Source organism: Phyllostomus discolor, chromosome 1 (genome assembly GCF_004126475.2).
Source record: "Phyllostomus discolor isolate MPI-MPIP mPhyDis1 chromosome 1, mPhyDis1.pri.v3, whole genome shotgun sequence".
NCBI lineage: Eukaryota > Metazoa > Chordata > Mammalia > Chiroptera > Phyllostomidae > Phyllostomus > Phyllostomus discolor.
In genome coordinates, this window is record NC_040903.2 from 151,331,588 (window position 1) to 151,355,596 (window position 24,009).

General features: G+C 43.1%; 1 protein-coding gene and 1 long non-coding RNA gene across 3 annotated transcripts in view; one reads left to right on the top strand and one right to left on the bottom strand.

Moving 5' to 3' along the window:
• The window catches only part of MEIS2 (Meis homeobox 2), a 198,307-nt gene extending 197,145 nt beyond the window's left edge, over positions 1-1,162 (bottom strand). Inside the window, 1 exon segment of the mRNA XM_028505416.2 lies at positions 805-1,162. Within this exon segment, the coding sequence (XP_028361217.1) occupies positions 805-816 (12 nt within the window). The 5' untranslated portion in view covers positions 817-1,162.
• On the top strand, positions 265-11,533 carry LOC118501824. Of its 2 annotated transcripts, none has more exons than XR_004904486.1 (3): positions 265-779; positions 1,158-1,313; positions 3,971-11,533. It is a non-coding gene; the product is annotated as an uncharacterized LOC118501824 (long non-coding RNA). The 2 variants fall into 2 exon arrangements; XR_004904487.1 differs by having other exon boundaries at positions 3,974-11,533.
• Positions 11,534-24,009: the final 12,476 nt, after the last annotated feature.

Sequence of the window (24,009 nt, forward strand, 5' to 3'; positions counted from 1 at the left end):
TCAGGCCGGAGGCAGCAGAACCCCAGCGAGCCAACCGAGGGAGAAGTGGAGTTAGTGTGAGGAGGAAGCCCCGGATCCCACCCCTAACCCCCCTTCGCCTCCTCCAGAGGACCCAATAAATCAAAAGGCGAAATGAAACAAAATAAAGAGAAAAAACGTTAATTCAGGACGAGAACGCCGAGGACAAGGGAAGACTGGGGCCAGTGCCTCCCCGGGGGCAGGGAGCTGAGGGTGGGGGTGGGGGGGGAATAACGTGAAAGTTACCAGAAACATTATTTAGCAGCTGATTCCCTGCGTCCTTGTCAATTTCAGAGACAAAACAGCAGCCCAGGCTAGTCTAGGCGGCGGCGCAGCGGCTGCGGCAGCGCGGCCCCAGCGGCGGCCCCGGCGGCGGCTCCTACGCAGCCGGTGCCCGCCCAGAGCCGCGGGAGCAGCGGCGGCAGCGGCGGCAGCAGGAGAACCGGGGGAATCGCGCTGCTCGGGGTAAGAGCTGGAGCGAGGCGAAAGCGTGTAACAATTGCACACGCACACACCACTCACACGCACTCGCCGCCCGCCCGCTCGCACAGCGCTGGAACACGCGCGTCCAGACACGCACACACGCACGCACACACACTCGCACACACGCAGAGGCACGGGGGGGAAAGAAGCCGATGAATAATTTTGCTGCTATTTTTTAAAATGCTGGCCGCCATCATCAAGCAGCGAGCAGCAGCAGCAGCGTTGAAGGGAGAGGAAGCATCGGGACAGGCCCCTCTTAGGAGAGGATTTATATCTAGGTAAGTGTTGGAGATTTAAACCTACCCTTTGCGCCATCAGTCTGCGCTCCAATAAACTCCTGGATGTGTCGTATATTTAATATCCCAGTCCGGATAAGAAAGTGATCTAGGCTGAAGATTCCTTTTTTTTTTTTTTTTGTCCAAACCAAGGAAACTTCTCCCAATTCTCCAATATGTTATTTTTTAGGGAAGAAAAAAAAAAAAGCCCAGGCAAGACAACGAAGAGTTTTTTTTTCTGTGATATTTCTTCTTTTTCTCTTTTTTCCTCTTCTTTTCCTCCTCCTGATCTTCCTCCTCCTCCTCCACCTCCTCCTCCCCCCTCCCCTCCTCCTCCTCTTCGGTCCTCCTTTCCCCCTCTTTCTCTTCTCTTCCTCTCAGTTGGAAAAAAAAAAAAAAAAGGAAAAGAAGAAAAAAATTGTCAAGCCCCCGAACTGAAGGTTACGAGCGGCCCGTCAGCAGCCCACATGTAACCGAACTGTCGTGTTTCATGGCTTTTTGCCACTCCAGCTGTCAATCAAAGCCCGGAATGTCAAGGTAGTGAATGAATGATGGTTGATGATGATGAAGAGGAGGAATCTTTCAGACCCTTTTTTTTTCTTCCAGCAAAACTCCACGAGGGGTTTCTGCTTCTTGAATTTTCCTCCCCCCTCCCCCCTTTCTTAGCTTTGCCCCCGAAGTATCTATAATATGCTCCTCTCTCTTAAAGTATCGGTCAAAGAAAGCAGGGGTGGGGGAATCAAGAAAAAAAAAGAATAGTTTGCAAAAATTGGACTTTCTTCCCCCCCTTTCCTGGTTGGTATTTTGTCTCTCCCTCTCTCTCTTTCTCGCTCGCTCGCTCTCACTCGTGCTCGCTCTCTCGCGCTCGCTCTCTCACGCTCTCTTTCTCTCTGGGAGATGAGTGAGTGTCAGTAGGTGTTGGCAGGTTGGCTGCTGCCTGGCTTATAGAAGAGCCTCAGTTTGGCGGCGCGGGTCGGCGGCGGGAGAACGAAATGACGGAACCCGGAAGTCGTGGTGGCCATAGCCCGTCGTACGGCGGAGACACATCCCGGGAGTGGGGAGCGGGAGCGAGGAGGAGCGCGCCGCGCCGAGCCTCTGATATGCAGCGAGTGCGGTCGGACTGCCCAGGCTGGGGGGGCGGGGGGGAGGGGAGGCAGGAGCCGAGCAAACCCGAGCAAATCAGCAAGCCAGCTCCTCCGCGGGGACGGCTGGGGGTAGGAAGCGGGGGAGAGGGGGAGAGAGGGAGAGAGAGTGTTTATGTATGCGCGCGCGCGCGCGTGAGAGAGGAAAGAGGGAGAGAGAGAGAGAGCGAGGGAGAGAGAGAGAGAATATGAAGAGGACAGGGAGAGTGCAGAGAGGAAAACTGCAGAAAACCACAGGGAAAGTACGGTACAGCCTCAGATCTTTTAATTTTTTGAAAAAGAAACTTACTTCTAGTTTATTTTCCCATCACGCCGGGCTCATGCCTAATGGGGTCGTGTTGGGGACGTTTGGCATGGCGCTCTTGCTTTTGTTCCTTTTAATTCCGCGGGCCCCTACTCTTCTGCCAGCCGAGTACCGCGGCCCGAAGGCTTTCTGCTAAATCCAAGGGCAGCAGGCTCTGCAGACGGTACCACCGCCAGGCTTGAGGTGGTGTTTTTTTTGTTTGTTTGTTTGCTTTTGTTTTTTCCCTTGTAAGTGGTACTTTCTTTCCTGTGCAGATCCAGGACCTTTGTCAGCATTCATTTTTTCCAGGACACGAAGAAACCAGCTTAACTCAGAGAGCGTTTTCTCCAAGCGATGCGAACAAGGGCCACCGTGGAGAGTCTTTGGGGGCCTCAGCGGAATCGGGGGGAGGAAATGGGGAGGGAGTCGTTTAGGTGTTTGATGTTGGATTTCGCCAAGGGGTGTGTGTGTGTGTGTGTGCGTGTGTGCGCGCGCGCGCGCGCCTTTAAACTAGATCTCACTTAGAGCTGGGGAGCACGGGAGAAAGAGGGAGAGAGAGGATGTCAAGCGAGGAGGATTGGCCGGCACTCCCCGCCCAGCTTTGTTGTGGTTACCCGGGGCGCTGAGGCTTCGGCGCTGTAACGGCGGCTAATGGCTCTGTTAATTACACTGGGCAGTTTCGTGGGATCGGGAAGATAGGGTCTACTCGGAGTGAACTTTTCCAAAAATGAAAAGGAGAGTGCAGGAAAGGCAAGGTAACTATCCCAAATCATTTGTGTAAGAAGTAGTTCAGGCCGGTGTCTCGCCCAACCGTGGCCGGAGCTGCACCCAGTCCGAACGGCACCTCCGCGCCTCGGGTTTCCAGGCGGCCGCGCGTCAATCACTCCGAGCCAGAGATGGGGGCGGAGCTACGGTCACCCAGCGCGCGCAACCGAGCAAACCCCGCCGCCCCTTCGGCTACCGGCAGCCGTGCAGCCCGGCCTTGCGCTCGGAGCGAGCCTTCTTCCCAACTCCTCACTGACGCCTGCGTTTCTGGTCCCCCGCACAGAGAATCGAAAACAGACTGTTCCTCAACAGCCGCTTCCCTCTCCAACTTTGAACCCATTCTGGGGAGTAGAAAGTAGCATATCCGCCGCGCTGACTTCCCGGGGGATGGAGGGCGCAGTGAGAATCGGGGGGGGGGGGGGGCGCTGGAGGGGGAGGGGGAGAGAAGGTCGGGTGGACTGTTTGTTTGTTTGTTTTTGCCCCTTTTCCATCGTCTCTGCTTCCTGCAAGCTTCTTTCGGGCTACACTCAACTGGGCTCAGATCGCAGCCTGCAGAGTCCAAGTGGAGTCGGAGAAATTTGGCCCCGTTTTAATAGGGCTGGGGAATGAGCTCCGGAGGTCAATAAAGCCCTCCAAAAATGATGAATGATTGAGCACCTGTGATGATAGTGATTACCAGAGCAATTAAACAGTTTGATTAAATGAGCCATCATAACAATGATGTCTGCGGGAAACCGGCCCTCACATATAAAGATAGTGCGGAAGGCCTGGCAGAAGCCAGGCAAGTGCGACGCCAGGGAGCGGGGCTGCGGACCGCGAGGTGTTTGCCAGTGTGGCCCGAAAAGGGACGGCCGGGCACGCGGAGTTTTGGAGAGGAGGATTGTCCCAGGTTTTCAGCCACACTAGTGCCGGGCTTCAAGCCTGCAAGAGCCTGCGGGTACGAAACCTGCAGGCTGGGGGAAGGGTTCTTCCCCCTCCACCTCCTCTTTTTTTTCCCCCCCTAGAAGAAACTCCAAGATTAAAAGCATCTTATTTGTTACTGAGTTTCTCGTCGACGTATAAGAAAAGGTGAGTAACAAAGAAAAGAAGACGCAAAAGAAAAGAAAAAGTTGCCTTCCAGAATTTTATTTCGAGCGACAGTTACGCGAATTCAGTTTAGCCGGGGCGGGAAGGATGAGAGCCGGAAAAAAACCGATCTGGTCTCGCTGAGGATCGTTTTCGACTTTGCAGAGAGGTTTTGATATTGGTGGATCCAAGTTTCCCTGCAGCGCCGCTAGCTGAAAAGTTTATACTCATTTTTTCAGTTTTTATTCTTTTAATTCTTTTTTCAATCTTGCGTGTTTATTGTCGCCAATGGGGTTATTGTTGTACAATTCTGTTTTTAAGAAAGAAACTCAATTTCCTTGATTAACGCTTCTTTTGTAAAGAGTAACTTCGAAATGAACCTCTGCATCGCAGAGTTTAAAGATTCAACAGCCGCTCCCTTCTGCTACTTTTACCACCGCTTTTTTCCCCTCACAGTGATGCTGTGGAGTTAGAATCCCTACAGCGGCTATTTAGAAAAACTGCAAAAGTATATAAAAAAAACACCCTGTTTCTTGTAAGGCAATGCATCCGAGTAAAAACAATTTAGACCAATAGATGATTTCTACATTTTCAAACAGTTGTTAAGCTAATGATGGGTTGATTACTCTGTGATAATCTTGAGTTTTAGAAAAGAAAAAAGTTTAAAATCTATTTTCATATGTTTTCATCCTTTGAGTGACGCAGAAGGCGTTTTAACCTGGGAACTAACTCTCTCTCTTCCTTTTCTCCCTCTCCTCTCTCTCTCTCACTCATATTCTGTAACTTCTTTTCCATTTTATTGAAAACATTAAAGCAAACAACAGGCGCAACCTAGTTTGATGTAGGAAAGAGAGAGAAAAAGGACATTTTGAGATGCTGTTAAAAAAATATAAAACAATCTTTAACTCCAAAGATGTTAGTTAAGGAGTGTGAGAGTGTTAAAAATAACACCTTACTGAAGGAAATCTATGACATTTAAAAATTCACCAATTACCCAAAGGGAGAAACCAGAATTTCTTGCAATTTAAAGAGATTTCACTTACCTAGATGCATGTCATTTATGAAACTGTGAGTTTCAAATAGCATCACAGTGCGGTGGATCACACACCAAATCATGCTGAAGGTGATTGGGTGCCGGTTCTTGATCAGCCTGATTAATTAAAAAAAAAAAACTATTATTTTTAATCACCAATTTGCTGGTGTTTTGTATAGAGAGCTGAGAAACATTTAAGAACTTCCTGGTCTCCCCGCTACCGTCAATTGCAGGCCGATAGAAGCGATTGCAAAGTGGTCGGGTGCAAGCACTTTCTGATGTCTAGCCTGATAGTACGTTGCTGATGCTCGGTTCTCAGCCTCCGCACCCTCACCCAGGCAGCGATGCTCATCTGCTCGCCAACATTTGGGGCAAAGGAAAAGTAGGTGGGGCAGGCCTGGAGACAGGCGTGAGATGGGGGTCGCAGGAGGCGGCACACACCTCCGTCAACAGTCAGCTCCTTTTGCCCAGGCTGGAAATGGTTTTAACAGGCGGTAAAATTTCATCTTTCGGTGTCAAATTGGGGTCATTTTGGGGTTAGAGTTCTCAGTGTCCGAGAGGAGCTGTCCAGCTGCGTGGGGACTCATTAAGTGCAAAAGATCTGTTTCAGTAAAAACAATTCAAAGACAATCAGAAGGCTAAAGACCCTCTACAAATCGCATTTTACAAGTGCCCCAGAACAAATATGGATGCTGAAACCTATTTCTTCAGAATCCCAAACCGTCTACCTAGCTCTGGGGGGGGGTGGGGGCACTGCATTAAAAAGAGGTGAAAGGGAGGGGACCTTGGTCTGATGGGGGTGAGCGGGAGGGAGAATCAGGCCTCTCAAATCTAAGAGTCTGTTTTTAATCACCTTTCTTATTGAAGCATCCCCAAGGTCTTTGAGAACTGCCTCTTTTCCATTTTTCCTTTTCTTTTGGTCTCAACGTGGAATGCTATTATAGATAACAGTCAAGATTTTAAAAGAATAATTGAATCTCGCTATATTTAATTTTAATTTTAAAAGGCATTGGCTTTATGGAGAGTATTTAATTTGAAATGAGTTTCATGAACCTAGACTCCATTTTTAGATGAACTTGTCCATTTTCCTTTAGAAGCCTGTGTGCCTGTCTCTTTTCACCTTTATTTCCGCCTGGAAAGTCGTAGGTCCTCAGCACAAATAACTCCAAATTCCTCAGAACCGTGAGGTCTGAAGTGGTATTTGATCAGTGTATTAAATCTCTGGACTTAAATCCATTTTGTTGCTTACAACAGTTAGAACAATTGACGCCTTGCTAGAGAAGCAAATAATTCTAACCTTAATTATATTTGTAACTTCAGTTAATGTTTTGAATTGAAGTATTTTAGATTAAACAGATTTTTAAGGACTCTATAAGGTTAATGTTTTATTTGTGGAGGTTCTGTTTGGTGGTTTGGAAGAAAGATATTAATTATTACTTTGATTCAAAAAATTCCTTCAGGTAAAGGCAAATGCAGTTTAAAATGAGAGAAGCTAGGTGTGTGAGATGCCAGGGGTCTAAGGACAAACCAAATCAATACTTTAAAGTGGAGTGTTATTTGAAAGTTTTCTTTCTTGCATTACTGACCTGAGCAAGTACAAAGGATCAAAATTTTATCCTTTCCCTGTTTGGACTCCACTTCTGTCAGTAGTTCTTCCCTCTTCATCTGCTTTACTGTCGTTTGGGTTCCGAGGGCAGTGAATTTTCATTGTCCAGCTTTTTTCTCCAAGTTTTATAGAGTATTTATAAATTTATTCAAAGAACTTGATTGCCACCCTGCAGAAACAGCCCGGAACCCAGCATCGCAGGGGTAAAGGCAGAGGGGCTGTCTTCTGCTCCAGACCTGCTGGCTGACAGTTGGAATTTTTGATATATATTTTATTTGGCGTTTCCAATAACGTATTTGCCTCTCCCTCCTCACCCCCTTGCAGCCATCTACTTGAAAACATCTCTTTCCTCCAAACCTAGCTCATCCCTGTGAACTGTTTTTGACCTTCCCTCTAGCATAACCAACAGCTCAGGAAGTTGGACGAGGAAGGATTCCACTGCCATACCTGTTAACTTTACTCACTCTCTACCTAATCCGTATTAAGAGAGGGAAGGGGACCTTTGTTAGTTTGTTCTTGGGTCCTTTCTCCACTTGGGCTTTCTGCTGTATACTTCCCATTCCCAATAAATAGGAATAGAACACCCCGCAATCTTCCTAAATAAGATAGAGTTGAATCATTGCACTTTCTTTTTTTTGCTTTTACTCTCTCTTATTATTTCTTTCCATTTTAGCTGCTTTACCATCTCGCAGAAGGCAAGCATTTCAATAAATAGCCCTCTAGCGCTATCTGGCGGGGCTCCAAACGCGACGTGCGCTGGCTCTCGAAGTCTCAGGCTCCTTCCCGCGCTCTTTCCTCCCTCCCTTCCTTCCTCTTTTCCCCTCTCCTCCTCTTTCTCTTGTCTCTTCCTCTATCCCGTCCCCTTCTCCCTCTTCCCGCTGCTCCTTCTCTAGCTTCACCCTCACTTCCAGCGCCAACGGCTTGGAACAACCCGTCAGAGGCTGATAACCGGGAAACTGGGTGATACCCTTTGGGGCCCCCCTTCGCCCAGAGTAAATCACTCACAACTATTGTCCTTGTTCAGAATCTTAATGTTTACGAAAGTGTTGCTTCAGCCTCGGTATCATAGCTGGTGGTGGTATGGAGGGTCTTAAAACTGTATTTGTGAAGTTTGGAGGAAAGAAATCAGACTCTGGAATCCCGGCTAGTGGAGCCCAGCTAAGTTTTAGGTCCAGAGGCCAAGTCTCAGGGAGAGTTTGAGGAGAGGTTGGGCTACACAGGGGTGGGAACAGCTCCGTGCGGCGCCAGACCTGCGGGAGAGAACTGGCGGGGGCGCACCTGCCTTTCCCACGCCCGCTCAGGTCCCGCCCGCGGGATCCGCATATCACAAAGGACTGATCGACTTTTTGTCCTAGGCCTGTCCAGAATACCTCTTTCTTTTAAAACATGAGCTAGCTTTATCCTCTCTCCCTTTCCCACCCCACCCACCACTAACACAACAACTTTGATGAGAAGTTGGAAAAAAGTGGAAGAAAGCTCACTGGAAAACCCACAGGGCAGAGAGGAGAAAGCCCAGAGTCAGGGACTCCGGAACGCACGCTTGAGGATGCGGTGCTAACCAGCATCCACGCTCTTTTCTCGCAGGGGTTTGTCTTCCTATTTGTGGCTTAAAACAACAACAACAACGCAACAGTTAAAAAAAAAGGACCCTAGCCCGTAAACCCTCAAGGGTGTGTGGGGAGCATCAGAGGGCATGGGGCAAAGAAGAGCTTCAACTCTGCAGAGTGTTTTAGGTTTTCTCTCTCTCTCACGAGCACGCGCGCATGCACACACACACACACACACACACACACACACACACAAACACCCTCTGAGCCTTAGAGAGCTCTCCAGTCCTCCCTTTGAGCACATTGCTTCCATCAGTTTCTTGAAAATAGAGGAAAGAATATGGACCATGAGGCCTGGGGGAAAATTAGATTTCTCTAACTTTATTTCTGCAAATTTTGAAATTTAGCTTTGATCTTGCAAAAAGTGAGGACCATATCCCAGATACAAACCCAGTTAGTGACTACTTGCATTGAGGGGACTTCAGCCTTGCAATGTTTGTGATCACCAAAGACCTCTTCTTAATTCTGAAATCCTCCCTACTACCTCCCCATCTCAAAAATCGAATAGAAAGAAGGGGGAGGGAGAATGACCCAGTCACTGGTTGGGTTCCTCAAGCATCTCGCCCCACCCCCACACTGAAGGAGGGCAGCACAGTTCAGGTGTAATTAATTGAGAACTGTTATTGGGTCATCATTAGCCAAGGTGCAAATAATTGCAACCCACTTTTACTTAAAACTGACCAGCCCCAGAGTGATAGATCGATTTGGAGTATAAAAATGATGTATCAAAACATCAATGTCGATTATTTGAAATATTGTAGTCGAATTTTTTTATTGCTTCATCGGTTAAGTGTCTGAAAGTGCAGTGTTCAAACATATTTATGCTGTCAATACTGTCAGAACTGTCAGTTTTACTATTCTAGATTTGTACTTCACTTCAAATTTACTCATTTACATAAAATGCCCACCCTAGGATTCCCCCACCCTCACCCCATCTCTCTCTTTCCTCCCATCTCTGGAAAATCCGTGTCAGTTTCTTCAAAGGACTAAGCAATCTCAGCCTAAGCTAAAGTGTGCACTGCCTCTATTACTCAATTTTCCACATCGGATTACAGGTCTTTTTCACCATTTGTAACTTTCAAAGGGAGCCTTCCTCCTTTCTTCTCAGCTCTGCCTACTCCAGCCTTTTCTCCGAACACTGGAAAGCTTCAGTTTAAACATCCACATCTCAGCTGCAAATAAATCACTTCGGTAGAGAAACAGAAAAACCGCACTTCACTGCACCTCCTTGGCCGCACTCCTGTAAGCTGGGCTGTGTTGCACAGACGTTCTCACACGTGTCAGGGCCCATCATCAAATTACCTGGAAGACTGAAATCTTCCAGGGAAAATGAACTTGGAACTATAATTACTTTTCCCTTCCTTTTTCCTTAAAAGCCGTGATAGGAGAAAAAGAAATAATACATATAAATGGAAGGTTTTACCTTTAAAAGCTTTGAACTCCATCGAAAGACACAAGTTGGAAGCAGAATTGACAGTTTTAATTCTACCCATTTTCACCTGGCACATCCGATCAGAGGCAATCGTTTATTTTATGGGAGGCGGGTGGAAGCTTTGGCAGAAAGCTTGAATCCACTGAATCCTAAATTGTAGGATAGGCGCTGTGCTAAAAATCACCAAAAAATGAAAAACATTTTTTGAAACACAAACATTCCGTTGCTCCACACTCTGTGTCTGGACTAATTGAAATTTATAAATTCACATTCTGCCTAATTTTGTGTTCCCCCCTCCTCCCAGGATTCCCCTCAAGCCTGATAGGAGAGACAGGGTCACTTCTGGATGAGGGTTATGGAAACGTGTTTTCATTTCCATAACACTGAAGCACTTTTTATAAACCTTTTAATGTATTTAAATAAGTCTTTTTGGAAACTGAGAGAAGCTACACATAGAGCCATCGCTTGGCTTTACACCTACAATCCGAGCATCAGAAAATAAAAAGATATCCGGAACCCAACGGAGAAGGTTGTTCACACACACCCTTGCCTTTGCCGAAAAAGCAGCAAAAGTTTCCTGTGTGCATCTGTATGTCTTTGTGTGCAGGTTTATGAACATCTCCCTGTTCGTGTTTGCGCCTTACCTTCCTCTTGCCACGCGCTCGAAGGCAGAGGCATCCAGGGATCGCCCCCAGAGAGCTGTGTTTACTTAGTTTTTAAAAAAGTCTCTGCACCACGTATGACAAGTGTTACTTCAAGAAATTCACCAACCTTCTGCAGATACTTCCAGTGTTGCCGTAATGATCTGCAGAAGAGAACTGCCATCACTTTTTCACAACCCAAGGTGTTGCAGGAACTCAGAGAACAGAGGGAGAGTGGCTGAAACGCTAATTACAGCCGAGGGCGGGAGGCGGGGGGAGGGGGGCGGCGGTCAGAGTGGGGATCCAGGGAAGGCGGGTGAGGACGGTCCCTTACCTGGCCTGGGCGTGGGGAAAGTTCTGACTCCTCTGGGTGAATATTTGGAAAAAGTATGGTAGCCTTTTTTTTCCTCTCTTTTAAATGCCTTTGGGGAGAAGTGATACCCTTGTGTAACAATTAGCTCAGACAATAAAAATAATTGGAAAAATCAGTTGGAACTTCTGAGTTTTTAATTACGTTTAATTTTGTACTAAGCCGTAAAATTACAAATGCCCCTCAATTAAACACTCCTCTTGTAAAGCGTTTAACAACAATTATTCCTTAATCAGTCTGAATGTGAGTCACAAATGATGCTTTTCCACATCAAAGGGACGTCCTTCCACGTTACCTTTTAGTCATAAGAGGATTAATTCCTATAATTAGAGGGATAAATATGTGCATAAATACCTCTCTTCCCTTCTCTCCCTCTCCTCTCTCTCTCTCTCTCTCTCGAAAAAAAAAAAAATCACTTTCACTCTTCGAAACGTGGCCGGCTCCAGTCGGGTAAGGGGTTTTAATTGCCTGCCTCTGCCCGACACCCCTTGGCCGGCGGGCGACTGGAACCGAGGAGACGCGGGCGGACGCCAAGCGCAGACCCCCCGAGGGACACACAGGCGCGCAGGTTTATCCAGGAACGAACGCGAATCGGGCAGGAGGTGCGGAGCCGGGGGTCCCAGGGGTCCCAGGATCCCCGCCAACTCCAGTGTGATGCTCCCCGGACCGTAACCCACCGCCCACTCTTGCCGCCGCCCAGACAGGCGGGAGCGCTTTGGTCCTGCGGGTCCTCCAGTTCCGAAGAGCGGGGTCCTTGCCCTGAGCGAAGCTGCAGGTTCACTCCTCGGGCGACAAATAAAAATTGGGCATGACCTTTTAAGACTCCTGTGTGAATATCTCATTTACCTAATGACTTTATGTCACCTAGGAAGAAGGTCAATTTCCTCTTAACCTTTCCCCCGCTGCTGCAGTAAGCATTCTTCCCTAATCAATGGTGGCTGGAATAATCAATTCCCATTTTATGATCGCTGACAAACTCCGTTTCTGGGCGGGGTGTCAGCGCGGTGGGACGCGCTGGGGTCGGGACCCAGGTCCCACTGGGGTCCGCCCGGCCCCGCCCGGCGCCAGGGGAAGCTGCTCTCTCTTCCGCCGAGTTCAGAGACCTTGGCCAACTTCCCTCCCCCTACCGCCGGCGTGACTTTTGAGTTGTCACTAATCCGAACCTGATATTCACCAGAGCTCCTTCGGTCACCGACAACGCTCCCCGCTGCTGCTGCCCGCCCCCCCTGCCCTCCCCCTCGGCGTGTTTTATTTCAAAGTCTGCAGGCGGCGATTGCCCGGCCTGAAGGAGTGTGAGTCTGGGGGGGGGGGGGGGGGGTGCGCGCGCCAGCGCGCGCTTGCTTAAGTTTCATTTACATTTAAAAAATTATTTTTGCCTTCTTCAGCGTGAATCTCACAGCTCTTTCACTCTGTCTCAGCCCTGCTAACTTTGCATAAACAAAGCAACAACAGAAGCTCAGAGTGGGTGGATTCATGTGGATACGAAGTTAACTGGCAGAGTTTCCCTCTGTCTCCCCTCCCCTTTTTCTCCCCCCCCCCCCGCCATTTCTTTCCCCTTCTTACCTTCCTTCTCCTCCGCCTCCCCTCCACAATACCCAGTTATCCTAAAACACAGGTTTGTTAGATGCCACTTTGCCCCTATTTTCAGTTTCCCAGTCAAGAAAATTACTAAGTCAAAGCTATTTAGAAGTGAATTTGAGGTAAGTTCACCACTTCTTTATCTTTAAGGGGAGGACCTAAATATAAGCCCCTTTCACCTTCCAATCTCTCAAAAGGTGTAAGTTGACTTTTACACACAGGGAACTGTTTTGAGGAGAGGGATCTCTTAGCATTGGTTCTCCACAGGCCCCTGGAATTTCCTTCCCCTCATTCCACCCTAACCCCATTTTCACTCACTACCAAGACGTTATGAAGCTGCTGAGGAGTAAGTATAAAACAATGTAAACACTGCTTAGGAAAATCACTTTTCTTGGAAAAGGGGATACCAGGTTGTTGTTTCTTTGTTTGTTTGTTTTTGAGATTTCTTATCATGAACCAGCTAGTTAAAAGTGAGCTCCACAATTAACTTTTTATCCCAAGAGTATTCTCTCAGGTCGTGTTGATTGCCTTTGAAAAGTAATTAAAATGCCCTTTCTTTTTTTTATAATTTAGAGGCAAATGACCCTCATTTTTTTTTTAAATTATTTATTTACTTTTAGAGAGGGAAGGGAGGGAGAAAGAGAGAAAGAGAGAGAGAGAAACATCAATGTGTGGTTGCTGGGGGCCGTGGCCTGCAACCCAGGCATGTGCCCTGACTGGGAATTGAACCTGCGATGCTTTGGTTCACAGCCCACACTCAATCTACTGAGCTACGCCAGCCAGAGCTAAAATGCCCTTTTCTTAATTCATAGCACCTCTCACTCATGGTCACACCTTCTGCTCAATTTGGGAAGTCTGTCAAACAAAACAAAAATGGAATGATTCTACCTTAAAAGGTGGAATAAAGGGTAAAACATTTATTCTGGTGTAAAAAGAGGCAAGGGAGGGAATTTGAACTCAATGTGAGGCACATCTAGGCCAAACACTCACTGTCCACCCACAACAGCCTCCTGGAGTACTATTAATGACAGAGATGGCTGACCCAGTCACCACTCCAGGCTGCCTGAAACAGGACGTTCAGTTCTTGCCTTGATCCTGAAGGTGCCAGAGTTGTGACCTCTGAGAGGCAGTGAGAACAGGCCAGGCTCAGGACCTGACCCGTGATGGGGTTGGGCCAAGTTCCCAGTATTGTCACTTCCCTTCTTGCTTTGTACCAAGGAAGTACATTTGCAAGTCCAGTTGAATTAGGTTCTGGATTTAAATGGGCGTTGAGGGCTGGTCCAGCCCTGAGCTACAGTTTATAATAGCCTGGCTTGTAAAGGATTTCTTCTTTCTTTCTTTTTATAAATTGTTGTTCAGTTATAGTTGTCCCACCTTTTCCCCCTGTCACTCTCCCCTGCCCCGCCTCACCTGCCACAGGCAATCCACACCCCATTGTCTGTGCCTGTGATTTGTTTCACATCCCCAGCAGCTCTGTACAGACTTTAGGGGATCACAGCTTGTTTGTAGGTCAGGACCTGCTTGTAGGGGAAGAGTTCTCTGTTAATAAGAGTCCTGAGTAGGACTTTTTATCTCTATTTGACAGAGGAGCAGACAGATTGGGAATGGGCCCCTTGACCTAAGATAATTACTATTATAGTCTTCCTTCTTAAGCAAATTTAATTCTTGCACAGGAATAATTAACTACCTCTGACTACTCACTCTGCGAGAGTTTCCTTTCCTTTTCTTATCTTATAGACTCTCACAGGGATTTTGAAGAATATGTTTAATACTAGTGTTCAGTTTCACTTCATGGAAACATCTCGTAGTCTGCTTACTTCTTTCCCAGTCTCCCGGAACACCTGTAGCAGAGTTTTGGGCTGTGCTCTAATTGTCGCACATGAAATAACACCCCAATCATAGTTCACGCCCTTCTTCATTCTCTGCACTACACACTAGTTTACTCTTTGGAAGAGAAAAATCTTTTAATTGTGCTTAATTTAGAGAGCATGTCAGAAAAATCGATTTTTTTAATTTTGGGTAATAAAATAACACTATTGTATCCTTGTGACTGTCTCACAACTCTGTCCCTTCCAGTGTCTCAATAAAAGTTAGTTATAAATCAAAATTATATGTCAGGATATAAACCGTAAATATGTGAACAGGAAGGACCACACAGAGCACACTAGCTTTTCAGAGGTGCATGAGGTCTCTAAAAGGCTCACGCCCTAAAGTGGAAAGACATCTCTTTCAAGCACTCCCAAGGGAGAAGATTAAATTGGATCACTTCTGAGGCTGTTTCTAACCCCAGGAGGACAAAAAGGGACTCTGGTCTGAGGAGCAGTCAGGAACTCAGGCCCTGGACTCTGACAGAAAGGGGCTGAATCCTGGTCCTATTCCGTGCTAATTGTGTGATCTTAAGTGAGCCACTTAACCTCTTTGAACCTCAGTAATCTCATGTAAAATCAGAATAACTATGCTCAGTGTTATTGGGTATGTTCTGTTGGCCCCTCCATATCCATTCTTCACTTATTCCCATCCTGCTCTATGGTCCTGGTGCTGGTGTGGATGGTGTCAGAATGCTCCCTTGGTCCTTGCATTCTGTTGGGTTTTTCCAGAATGAAGAGAGTGAGCTCCGAATATTAATCAGAGAGTCTGTGGACCGGCTGCACCCCAGCCACAGCTTGAGCAGCCCTCTGTACAGAGCTCTGTCTGGGTTCAGGCAACCACTTCCCTCTCCATTACTAGTCTTGGGGCACTGCCCTGTCCCTTGGGGTTTCCTAACACCCCACTCACACCTTTTCAATATAGTTTCTTTATGAAGCACTCCTCAAATTACCCTGGGCCTTGATTGATACACCTTCTAAACTTGTTTGGAGGATTAAAATTAATTGAGATAATATGTAAAGCACAAAGCACAGTTGTTTGTTGTTGTTTTTTTGCATATAGGAAAGGTTTAATAAACAGAACATTGAGTTATTTTCTAAGGTAGTTGTTATCTGCTGCAACCTCCTCATTTTATACATGAGGAAACAGAGGCCCAGTGACTAAGGTATGAATCCAAAGCCTAATTAACTTGAGATAGTAACAACTGTGGGGCCAAGTCCCTGGACTAGCAGCTCCCAGTTCACTGCTCTTTCCATGGCAGCTTGCTAAGCAGCACAGATGGGGGAGGAGGGAAATGCTTTCGTCATAGATGTTGGTAAAAGAGTTACATCAGTTAGAGGCGAGGTGCAGGAGATAAGCATCTTTCCTTGTAGCACTGGATCTGTCTCTGCTAAATCATTGCTGAAATAAAGCATGCTATGGTGATTGGAATCCAGTGATTCACTAAGAATAGAATAGGTATGTTACAGGAGAAGCAACGCATGTTTGACAGGTTAAAAAACAATTTATGAACACATAATTGGAAGTTTTACCTGGAGGCATCATACTGTTTCTGAGACATACAGGGTTATACCAAAGTTAATTTTCAAATAAAAACTGATTTTTGGATGAGTAGTGCAGATTAAATATGAACTTTGTAATTCTTTAGAATATGCAACTGTGCTGTGAACTCTTGTAGAACCCGAACACCGAATTCCTGCCCACCGACGTTCTGCACCTTGATAATGCTAACAGTGTCATGGAAACCAGTAAGTCCTACTTTCATTCAATCATTCAAACAGATTTTCATTAAGCTTATAACACTGTCCAGGAACTAATGGCTGCTAACATATAATTAAATATATTGTCTGTTTTGATGGGTTCACAGAGTGAAAACACGGGGAGGTGTGTGAATAGATGTTATAAAAACAAAGGTAGAAATATGCCTAGGTCACTATGGTGCCTTGAGGAAGTTGAGCGGGGTTGGAGAGCATAGAGAAAAGAGGCTTTCATGAGTCAGACCTGAATCCTAGCAAAGAGAAGTCAGCCTCAGTCCAGTTACATTTTAGCCTTCCAGATCCTTTCAAATTGATGACATCAATTTATTAATATTTAGCTCTTACTGATATAAAATAATAGAAATAAGATAAAAGCACACATGTAATATTATATTACACTTTACTGTGTAGGTCAGCTGAGGTATATGTGGAAACTTGGAAAAATTTAAATAATGATTCTTTTGTGACTAGACTGTATGACAGGAAAAAAGGGGTACATTTAAAAGATGATATTTTACACAGACTCCTTGGAAAATGTTACCTTGAAAAAAGATTGCCTAAATGTCCTTTAGGGGTTAGGCCTCATTTATATGAGTTAGGCCAGGCTTATCTGAGATGTAAACATATACTTTGAAAAATGAGTTGGGATCTATCATGGAGAAGAAAGTAGGGCCATTTATTTCGGAACCCAGGATGCATTTATATACAATTGGACCTGCTAAGAAATATAAACACAAACTTAAACAGGTTATTCTAGCCTACTCATAGAAACTTGGTCATTTGCATCTCTATTGTAGTTGATAAATATGATGCCTAAGTACAATTTACTTTTACCATGGTAATGCTGATAATTATTTGTGTCTCTCTTTTGAACTCCAAACTAAAACATTATATAAACTCTGGCTTATTGTCATTCCAGTTGCTGTTGTCCTCTGACGTGAACATCCTCACTGGGTCCCTCTTTTTTTTGACCACCCCATGCCAAAATTCATCCCTGTTCACACTGTGTGTGTGTTGTACATGCACCGTACATCTGCATTTCAGCCATCCACAGTCATAGCTATACTTGGAACTTAAATTACTTTCATGATCTTAAATGTAGATAGTTTTATTGTTTTTTTTCTTTCTTTCATTTACCTACCATATCCTTACACTCTATTTTTAGAGAGGGGAAGAGAGTGGGAAAGAGAGGGACAGAAACATTTAATGTATGGTTGCCTCTCACAAGCTGCTACTGGGGACCTGGCCCAAAACCCAAGCATGTGGCCTAGACTGGTAACTGAACCGGTGACCCTTGGTTCGCCAGACCTGAGCTCAATCCGCTGAGCCACACCATCCAGGCATGACTTATTTCTTGGTCATTTTCTGCCGATTCACTAGTCATATTTTTATACACTTGAACTTCCACCCAGTTTAAAAACATTAAGAAGTGTATCTTTAAACTTTTTTTGTTTTAAAAGTATTACATACTCATTAAAGACAATTTGACAATGTGAAAAGGAGGTAAAAGAAAAGCAAAGTCACCTGTGACAAAGTATCCAAACCTAGTTGGTGTCAAAGTTTTAGTGTATTTATGGCTTGTTTTTTTTCTGTACATAGTTCCTTTTATGTAGTTGTAATTTTACTTTGCACAAAATTTGCATCCTAGTTAAATATTTGAATTCTTTATGACTATAAATCTAGATGTCTTCAATTAAATTAATTCACTTTTCTACTATGATATTACTGAGCACTAATTTATTTTTTCATTTTTACATACAATCTTGTAATGAGCATTTTGTGCATAAAGTTTTTAAAACTCAGGGTGATTTTCTTAGAATGAATATAGCTCAAAGAATATGAATGTATTTAAGTCAACATCCAGAACCTCTGTTGATTTTCTAACCTTTTTTGTGACCTCTATGACAATTTCTATCTTAATACTTAGTCATTTCCTGTTTCTATTTCTGGCTGAATAGTCAATTTTTACAAACATATATTTAATTGGGGTAACATTGGTTAGTAACATTACATAAATCTCAGGTGTACAATAGTATAATACAATATCTGTTGTATTCTATTGTGTACTCACCACCTGAAGTCTCATCTCCTTTCATCACCATATTGTGAATAGTCACTTTTCACAAGGAGGGAGGAAGTCCTGAATGCATACAGTCCATACCTATGCCCTGAACTTCAGCTGGCCTCCCGAAGCTAAGGTTGCTCTTCTATCCGTCTCCTGTGGCAACTCCTTCCTGTGACAATAACTCACTCTCTCCTCTAACTCGCTGTCCCTTTCTCTCCCCTTCCCCTTTATCTCCTTTCCTCCTTTTCTCCTGTCTCTACAAACTGCTCAGAAGCCCCTGACTGCTCTCACCCCCTCATTCTCAGATGATTTCATTTCCTCCTTCACCGAAACCAAGAATTTCTGGTATGAGCTTTCTAATATTTTTCCTTTCTGTTACTCCATGTGCTTTAGTCATAGCATTACTCTGTTTTTAAGAATGACTGCTATTGTCTTTTTACTTTTATAATTAGTAAAATATTTGTCACATTATATAGGTAACATATTTGGCTGTTAGAAAGTATAATAATTGAAAGAATGTTTGTGAACTAGCCACTCGATTTAAGAAGAGGGACATTGTATACACTCATGTGTTCTTTTCTTTCTTCTGCTTCTTTTTCCTGGGGGAACTACTATCTTGAATTTTTAAAAACAGTTTTTTTGTGTGCATGTATTCCTGAACTATGTGATGTCTGTCCGGAAAAAGTCCAGCCATTGCTAACACAATGAGAATGGCTTGCAGGACATCAGTGTAACCTGGCAGCCAAGGAGAGTGGACTGGAATGCACATATGTGAACAATGATAACTTCACTGGACTAGTCAGTGGGGGCAGTAGACACCATTTTGTGAGCATGTGTATTGTGTTAGCCTCACATTCAAAATGACTCAGCAAGTAAAGCAGTGGACCTGCATCAAATTTTGCATTACGCTAGAACATTCCTCTGCAGAAACTATTTACATGATTCAGAAGGCCGCAGCTATGGGCAATTGGTGATTGGCAGCTTCCTCGTGACAATGTACCTACTCACGCATCATGTCTCATGCAGAGTTTTTGGCAAAACATCAAATGACCCAGGCAACTCAGACCCCCTACACCCCAGATTTGGTGCCCTGTGACTTCTGGCTTTTCCAAAACTAAAATCACCTTTGAAAGGGAAGAGATTTCAGACAATTGATGAGATTCAGGAAAATAGGACAGGGCAGCTTAAGGTGATTGGGAGAAATGTGTGAGGTCCCAAGGTGCCTACTCTGAAGAGGACTGAGGTATCATTGTCCTATATACAATGTTTCTTGTATCTTGTATCTTCTTCAATAAATGTATCTATTTTTCATATTACACAGCTGAATACCTTCTGGACAAACCTCATATATATTTTGTATAAATCATATCAATCACATACAATATAATGCCAATATATTATTAATACATATGCTTAACTTCTCTATATTCTATATATTTGTATCATATGTATACATATTCCTAAACAATGTATTGTTTCATTTTGCTCTCTTTAAAAAAATGGCATCATATCCAATGTAGTCTTTCTAGATTCTGTTTTTCATTAAACAGTACATTTTAAGATTAATTTTTTATGTGTAGCCATAGTTCTTTCCTTTTTTAAAATTATGCTTGATATTCATTTAAATATAAATATAACATAATTTGTTTATCTTTTCTTTTTTAGGTTGTTACCATCTTGTTGTTGTGGCTATTATAGAGAATTATGCTATAAGTGTGCTGATATTTGTCTCTTGATGCTTATGTGCAAAGAATTTTCTAGATTGAGAGTATACACCTAGTGGTGAATTCTCAGATTTCTTTTGGTATACAAATGTTCAATTCTCCAAGGTAACTAATTATTTTCCAGTGATTGTACTGATTTTCCCCTGCTAGTTGTATGTAAGATACTCTATTATCCACATCCTCTCTAACACCTGGTAATTTTGTCTGTACTTAAAATGTGTTTTCAGAGATGAAAGTTTTAAACTTTACTTATAGTTTACTTTAGTTTTAAACTAAACTATATTGATAAGTTAAACTACAGTGTAACTACAGTTTAACTTATCAATATTTGCCTTTATGGCTTATGCTTTTGTGTGTCTTGTATAAAATACTCTTTCACATCCTAAAGTTATATTTTGGTAAAATTCTTTAATAAATATGATTTTTTGTACTTAATTCTTTCACCAGCAGGGATTGAATTTTGTGTGTAGGAGTGAGGCAAGAATCCATTTTCATTTTCTCTGTGTGGACAACCCACAGCCCAACTCCACTACTTCCCCAGGGCTCTTCAGTCTGTCTCTCTCACATGTCCATTTGTCTAGCAATTCTTTGGGGCTTCAATGTAGACAATAAGTATAGTCTTCAGAAACAGAAAATGACAGCTTGTCTTTTCTCTAATTCTATTACTTTAATACTTTCTTTTCCCTTCTTTCCCTTTTCTTCCTCCCCCTTTTCCTTCCCCCCCACCTCCTCTTCTCATTCCTTCTTCTTTTGGTCTTATTGCCTTTTCCAGCATTGGATCTTCAGGACAGTGTTCAAAAGTAGCATTCTCGAATAGTGGGCATCATCTCACCCCTAATTTATTGTAAATGACTGTTTCTAGAATTTTTCCACGAAGAATGTTATTTACTGTAGTTAATTAATAAAAATCGTTATCAGAATAAGGACTTTTCTTCCCCTTCATGCTTAGTTTTCTAGGAACTCTTTTTAAAATAAATGATTGCTAAATTTTTTTGAGAGGTATTTTTATAAGTAATAAAACAATCATTTTTTCCCTTCATTACTGTGGGAAATTTCTCTTATAGTTCTTCTAATATTAAATTAAGCTTATGTTTTGGACTACATCCCAGTTCATCACAATCATATCTTTATTGTACACAGCTAGGTTTAGGGTATAAATATTTTACTTAGGATTTTTAAATTTCTAATTGATGCAATAGAATGGCCAGTTATTTCCTTTTTGGTCTTTTTTTTTCCCCTTAATTTTTGATTATCTTTGTCTAATCTTAGTAACAAGGTTATATTGGCTTCATATAATAAATTAGAATTAGGGAAGGTTTCCCCATTTTTATTCTCTAGATAAATTGACATATGATTGAAAAGGTCTGCTTCTTTTTTTTTAAAGATTTTATTTATTTATTTTTAGAGAAGGAAGGGAGGGAGATAGAGAGAGAGAAACACCAATATGGGGTTGCTGGGGGGTCATGGCCTGCAACCCAGGCATGTACCCTGATTGGGAATCGAACCTACGACACTTTGGCTCTCAGCCCGTGCTCAATCCACTGAGCTACGCCAGCAGGGCTAAAGATCTGCCTTCTTAAACATTTGAGTTTACTATAAATACTGTTCACTTCTTTTTAAGGGATAATTATTAATTACTGATTAAATTTACTTAACAAGTTATTTGACAATTCAGATCTACTAAATCTTTTTAAGTGAGGTTTGGTAAGTTATGATTTTATATGAATTTATCCATATCTTCTAAATTTTCAAACTTATTGCATAATGAGGTATGTCTTTTCATACTATATTTTAACATTACCATGGTATATTTGTCTTTTCATACTATGTTTTAATGTTTGTTATAGCTAAATACCTGCTCACTTTTTTTATTACCAATATTTTATGGCTAATAGGATTCTTTTCTGCCTTTCTACATTTCATGCCTGCTACATTTTCTGCCTTGCTACATTTCATACATTTGGCCATGCTTAGATGGCCAAATGACTAGAGACGGCATCATAGAAAGGTGACTTGGATTCAACCCCCTCCTGTTGCTTTCCTGTTGATCATTAATTTCAGGGATTCTTTTAAAAAAAATTGATTGATTGATTTTATGGAGGGAAGGGAAGGGAAAGGAGAGAGAGAGAGAGAGACAGAGGGGGGGGGAGAGAGAGATAGAGAGAGAGAGAGAGAGGGAGGGAGGGGGAGGAGGAGAGAGAGAAGGAGAGATATCGATTTGTTGTTCCACTTATTTATGCATTCATTGGTTGATTCTTGTATGTGCCCTGACAGGGAATCGAGACCTGCAACTTGGCGTATCAAGACAATGCTCTGACCACCTGAGCTTCAGTTGGGCCAGAGGATTCTTTATGTTCTTTCACATATGATTGATTTTCAACTGGTCTTGAAATTTTCTAAAAAATAAATTTAATGATTTCCCATAAGAATCCTATTTCAACTTTAACTTAAATAATAACTAGTAGAGATTCTACCCAGTATGACAATATAATTTTTACTTTGAATAACCTGATTTCTAAATAGCAGATTTCTGTGTGCTATGTGTATTGTGTGTGTGATTATTTTATCACACTGATGTATAAAATTCACGTGTATATCAACAAAATCAACAAAGATTAACAAAATAGAAATCTATGAATGTATGTGTTTTAAGGTCATTAGTTTTTACAGCAGTACTTAGAAATATTCCATCAATATACTTGTCTTTACTCTAGAGTTATGAAAATGGAGAGATTGAAAAATAATTTTTAAGGTACCACAACAAATTATGGTAAGAACCTGAATTAATTTACTGATGTTTTCTTAACCTATATATATATCTTTCATACTTCTTCTCCAAAACACAAGAAAGGACATTTTCTTACATGCCATTAGGAAATCTATAGCCAGACAGGGCAGTGGCTTAACTTTCTATATCTTGAAATAGAAAAAGTATCATTTTTATTTATTTTATTTTTCAAAAAATAGTGTTTTTAAGTAACCATTCTGATGGAGATAAATTAAGCAAGAAAGGGCCACTCTACAGGTTAAAACGAGTAAGGTATTCACTCACACATCTTTTAACAACCCCTTTTATGGGAACCAGAGTGGTTTACGGCAGGGCTGACAGTTGAAGAACTTGCCTCCAGCATTGTGACCTGTGTCTGGTGTTTTCTGTGCCTGGCCCTTCAGATAATATCTGAAGACGTCTCCAGATCTGTGGTTCTGTATAATCTAGGGTAACAGAATTACCTGGTCTCCCTCTCACTGCCTATACCAAGGGCTACTGGATCTGAAATCCTGAGAACTCCTGATGAGATTAGATCATGGATAGCTTGGGGCAGATGCAGTGGTAAGTGGAGGGTAGAGAAAGATTGAACTGATTTGGTACATAAAATGTTTACTGATTGATTTTTAGTTGGGAATTACTCATCTTAAGCATATAAGTCACTATCTAGGTTTCTTTGAGCTCAGGCAAACTGGATTTATCCTTCTGATACAGATGCAAATGAAGCTTAAAGACATCAACTTATTTTTATGTTGCATATACCAGGTTAAATTAGTCAGCTAGAAATTGAAACATAAAATCATATAATGACTCAAAATAATTTTCACTCATGCCACTGGATTAGATGCATATGACAACCTGTTCACCTGTGATGAGGTTAAGCAACAAACTAGAGGCAATACCATTGCCATTGAATTCTCATCTTCCAAAAACAAAAACAGCACTTGGTGGGTTCTGTTGGTTGTTTAGGAGACTGAACAAATCTTGGAGGATTCACTCTGCATTTCCGCGCCCCCGCCCCCTCCGTTCTCAGAAAAGTAGACACATTGTGGAGATGTGGCTGGAACACTGACTTAGAAAAGGTAGCAGGGATTACGGGCTTATGTACTTGCATAAACTTGGGCACTGGCCTACTCTGCACTGAGAATAAGCATTCTGCTATGATTTAATATGTAAAAGACATGGTGTTTGGCTGCTCTTCCAATTAGTTAGAATGTGTTTGGCTGCAAGTAACACCCAATCCAGACTGGCTTAAGCAGTAAGGGGATAAAGCTATACTGTGGGCAAGAGCTGTGGCAGGCTCCACCTCTCTTTCCCCTCAGTCCTTTGGGCTCTGTCCTTTCATGTGCCTCATGTTTATCCTCAGGCTGGTAGCCAGATGGACTCAGCAGTTCTGAACCTCTATTTTCTCACAGCAGCACAGAGGAAGACAACCTGCTTCTTTTTCTTTGCATAGTGTTTTTAGAAGACATGTGCAAAAAAAAAATAATCTGAGAAGGTCCCAGCACACTTTCCCTCACCTCTCATTTGTG